Source organism: Solanum verrucosum, unplaced genomic scaffold (assembly GCF_900185275.1).
Source record: "Solanum verrucosum unplaced genomic scaffold, falcon-dt-bn FXZP01000110.1, whole genome shotgun sequence".
Lineage (NCBI taxonomy): Eukaryota > Viridiplantae > Streptophyta > Magnoliopsida > Solanales > Solanaceae > Solanum > Solanum verrucosum.
Window position 1 is genome coordinate 874739 of NW_026020370.1, and position 5080 is coordinate 879818.

Here is a 5080-nt window from a genome sequence, read left to right on the forward strand (position 1 = left end):
CTCTCAGCGTGCCTGAGAGGGAGCTCTGACGTTCGATGCCAGCCAGTGCGCCTGGCTCCAGATTTTTAATTTTATTTTATTTTCGCTATTATAAGCTAAGTTGCAAAGAATGAAAAATATAATTTAACTAAAACTAAGAACTAAAATAACTTCCTAGATTCTACAAATTAAAATTATGCTAAAAATCAAAATTTCAAACACGAACTCCCTATCTATTACACATTGTTCATGGGTTGCCTCCCATGTAGCAATTGATTTAACGTCGCGGCACGATGCGGCTTGGATCATTCATCATTTAGCTCAAGAACCTCACGATCACGATCTGAATCTTCACCAAAATAGTGCTTCACTCTTTGCCCATTGACCAAGAACGTAGGGCCAGTCTCACCTTGAAGTTCAACTACCCCATGTTGTGTCATTCTAATCACTTCGAACGGGCCATTCCACATTGACCTGAGTTTTCCGGGGAACAACCTTAGTCTAGAGTTAAAGAGTAATACCTTGTCTCTCAGATTGAAAGTACGAGCCACTATGTGCCTATCATGCCTCCTCTTCATCTTTTCTTTGTATATTTTGGCATTCTCATACGCGTGGAGCCTAAACTCCTCAAGTTGATGTCGTTGGTTCACTCTCTTTTTACCGGCTAGCTCGGGGTCCAAGTTCAACTTCTTAATCGCCCAATAATCTTGATGCTTTAATTCCACCGGAAGGTAACATGTTTTTCCAAATACTATGTGATAGGGAGAGGTCCATATGGGTGTCTTGTAAGCAGTCCGATATGCCCACAACGCATCATCTAACTTCTCAGCCCAATCTTTCCTCTGCACATTCACCATTTTCTGCAAAATTTGCTTTACCTCTCTATTCGACACCTCCACTTGGCCACTTGTTTGAGGATGGTAAGTTGTCGCAACCTTATGATGAATACCATACTTAGCAAGAAGGTTCTTAACAAGATGGTTAATGAAATGCTTACCTCCATCACTTATGATTGCCCTTGGCGTGCCAAAGCGAGTGGAGATATGCTTCTTGATGAACTTTATCACCACCATTGAGTCATTGGAAGGAAGAGCGACCGCCTCAACCCATTTGCTAACATAATCCACAGCCACAAGAATGTATTGGTTCCCACTTGATGGTGGGAAGGGACCCATAAAGTCAATACCCCACACATCAAAAATTTCCACCTCCAGAATGTTACTTAGTGGCATCTCATGTCATCTTGAAATAGTACCCAACCTTTGGCATCTATTACATCCCTTCACAAAAGCAACACAATCTTTAAATAGCGAGGGCCAAAAGAAACCAGATTGTAGTACCTTATGAGCAGTGCGCTCTCCTCCATGATGACCTCTATATGGGCTAGCATGCAACTTTCCAACACTTTGTGAACCTCATACTCCGGGATGCACTTTCTCACTATCCGGTCTACCCCTTGCTTGAACAAGAATGGTTCATCCCAAATGTAGAACTTGGCATCATGGTTAAGCTTTTTCTTTTGTTAGGTGGTAGCACCCGGAGGATAATCACCACTTACTATCAAATTCACTATGTCTGCATACCATGGCACTTGAGAGATATCCAATGCCATTAATTGTTCATCCGGAAACTCTTCCCGGATTTGCTCACCTTCATTCACATGTGAAAAATCCTCCAACCTAGATAAGTGATCTGCTATTTGATTCTCCGTACCCTTCCTATCCTTGATTTCGAGGTCGAATTCTTGGAGAATCAATATCCACCGAATCAGCCTTGATTTAGCATCCTTCTTGTTTAATAGGTACCTAATAGCTGCATGGTCAGTAAAAACAATCACTACCAAATACAATCTGAACTTGTCGAAGGCGAACACTAGGGCCAGCATTTCCTTCTCAGTCACTGTGTAATTCGCTTGAGTAGAGTCAATGGTATTGCTTGCATAATAGATTGAGTGGAACACTTTATTCTTTCTTTGTCCCAACATTGCTCTCACTGCTACATCACTTGCATCACACATGAGTTCAAATGGTAATTCCCAATTAGGGGCAATTAAGATGGGAGCCTCAATTAAGTTCTTCTTCAGCATCTCGAAAGCTTTCAAGCACATCTCATCAAAGTCAACCTTCACCTCTTTCTCCAGAAGGCTGCACATGGGTCTTGCTATCTTGGAAAATCCTTGATGAATCGCCTGTAAAAACCTGCATGACCAAGAAAACTACGCACACCTTTTACAGAAATGGGAGGGGGTAATTTTTCAATAACCTCTACTTTAGCCGTATCAACCTCCAACCAAGATTTAGACACCTTGTGCCCCAACACTATCCCCTCTTTTACTAAAAAATGACACTTCTCCCAGTTTAAAACAAGTTAGTGTCTTCACATCTAGCAAGTACTCTATCAAGATTTCGGAGACATACCTCAAAAGACTTCCCAAAGACGGAGAAATCGTCCATGAACACTTCTACAAAGTCTTCCACCATATCATGAAAAATGGCCATCATACACCTTTGAAAAGTCGTCGGTGCATTGCAAAGTCCGAATGGCATGCGTTTGAAAGCATATGTACCATACGGATAAGTAAATGTGGTATTTTCTTGATCCTCGGGTGCAATCAAGATCTGGTTGTAACCTGAATAGCCATCTAGGAAACAATAGTATACCTGCCCTGCTAACCTGTCAAGCATTTGATCAATAAAGGGAATGGGGTAGTGATCTTTCTGAGTAGCATCATTAAGTTTCCGGTAATCCATACAAATTCGCCACCTAGTCACTGTTCTAGTAGGAATTAGCTCATTCTTTTCGTTCCTTACCACAGTCATACCTCCCTTCTTGGGAACACATTGCACCGGACTTACCCACTTACTATCAGAGATTGGGTAAACAACCCCAGCATCTAACCACTTTATCACTTCCTTTCTTACCACTTCTTTCATCAAAGGATTTAGACGACGTTGATGCTGTGCACTTGGTTTGTGATCATCTTCCATGTAAATTTTGTGCATACATAACGCCGGACTAATCCCATGAATATCAGCCATTTGCCATCCAAATGCTTTCTTCCTCCGCTTCAAAATTCTCAATGTCGCCTCAACCTGTAAATCAGACAATTCTGCAGAAAGTATAACAGGAAAAGTTTCATTAGTACCCAAATAAGCATACCTTAGCTGAGCCGGCAAGGCATTTAGCTCCAACTTAGGAGCATCTTCAATTGATGGTTTTGGAGGGGGCCCTAACTCGCGATCTAAGGACTCCATTTGAGTCCTACGAGTTTCTACTACTGCTAGATTTAAGCATGATTCAGTCTCTTGAGCTTCAGCATCTCCCTCTAACTGTTGACCCACTAACACTATTTCTAAGGGGTCTTCAGGCAAAACTAATTGTGACTCTACTATGTGATCAACCACAGTAATAGCAGACAACTCTTCATAAATAGAAAGTAATTTTAAAGCGCGGTAAACATCAAATACCTCTACCTTATCATGTGCCCTAATAGTTCGTTGACCAGCTGCTACATACATCAATGCCCTACCTGTGGCCAAGAAAGGTCGTCCCAAAATGAATGGAACTTCAGAATCGGGTTCAAAGTCTAGGACAACAAAATCTACCGGAAAAATCAATGAACCTACTTGCACTAACACATCTTCTACCACCCCCTCTGGCCTAGCAATGGATCTATCTGCAAGTTGGAGAATAACAGTGGTTCGCTTTGGACTACCTAACCCAAGTTTTTGATATAAAGATAGAGGCATTAAATTTATACTTGCCCCCAAATCACACAACCCCTGGGCATGAACACTTTACCCAATTGTAATCTGCACAGTAAAACTACCTGGATATTTTAACTTTTTGGGCAGTCTGTTTTGGATCCTTGAGCTGCACTCCTCAGTAAGTGCTACAGTTTCATATTCAGTGAGTCTCCTCTTGCTGGCCACTATATCCTTCATATATTTAGCATACATCGGGATACCATGCAAAATGTCAACCAAATGTAGATTAATGTGAACTTGTTTAAGGAGAGAGAGAAACTTACCAAAGCATTCATCTTCATTTTGCTTTTTCAGCCTCTGTGGAAATGGAGGTGGTAATTTCTTTTGAGGAATGGGTACCTCAATATTTAAGCTTTTTACTACCTCTTCCACCTTCTTTTCTTTGTTTGATACCTCAGTGTCTCTTTTCTTAGGAGCTAGTTCCTCTAATTGCAGCCCACTTCTAGTACTTACCTCATGCAATTGCTTTGGATTTGGCTCAGTATCACCAGGCAGCCCGGCTTGGGGACGCAAGTTCAAAGAATTTTCCACTTGCGCAACTTGTTTCTCTAAACTCATTTGAGACATCTGGATGTTTCTAATGTTCTCATCCTGCTTATCTATTCTAGCATTTAATTTGGTCCCTATTTCAGTCATGAGCTTTTAAAGTAGCTCTTCATTTTTCATCCCCCCTTTTGGTACACTAGAATTTGAGCTTTGGATAGGTTTGCAGTATTATTGCCCAACCCCTTGAGAACTGTATTGGTTAACCCCTTGCGCCTGATTTTGGTTTTGGTTCCCACCCCATGAGAAGCTAGGATGGTTCTTCCAACTAGGGTTGTAAGTATTACCATAATTTTGTTGGACTCCACCCCTTTGCGCATTACCCACATAGTTTACGGAATCCGGGTTTGCCTCGCATTGCTCGGTTTCATGAGTTCCACTACCACATACCTCACACCAATTTGTTGCCTGTTGTACTACATTTACCGGAGCCTGATTTAGAGCTGTTTGTTTAAATTGCAATGTAATGTTATGTTGCATTGCATCTAATTTGGCATTTATGGCAGTAGCTTGATCTACATCTAAGATCCCTGCAGCCTTTTGGGTGGGGGTTTTAGACATTTTCCCCTCATACCCTTGGTTCCCTTCTGAAAGTTTATCAAGTAGGGCGAAGAACTCTTCACTTTTTATGGATAAGGCTTGTCCACTTGCTGCACTATTAAGAAGAGAATGAGCATTATAATCTAAACCTTCAAAGAAAGTGTGAGCAAGTACCTCATTGGTTTGCATGTGGTGTGGGCAAGCAATCAACATTTGTTTGAAACGTGCCCATGCTTGGTAGATGTCTTCCC

General features: G+C 41.5%; 1 protein-coding gene across 1 annotated transcript; it reads right to left on the reverse strand.

Moving 5' to 3' along the window:
- Window positions 1-1501: 1501 nt before the first annotated feature.
- LOC125838312 (uncharacterized) lies at window positions 1502-4382 on the reverse strand. Its single transcript, XM_049517377.1, is given in 5 exon segments — window positions 1502-2148; window positions 2151-2342; window positions 2345-2807; window positions 2901-3694; window positions 3809-4382. Coding segments are annotated over 5 exon segments (2670 nt in total).
- Between the last annotated feature and the right edge of the window lie 698 nt (window positions 4383-5080).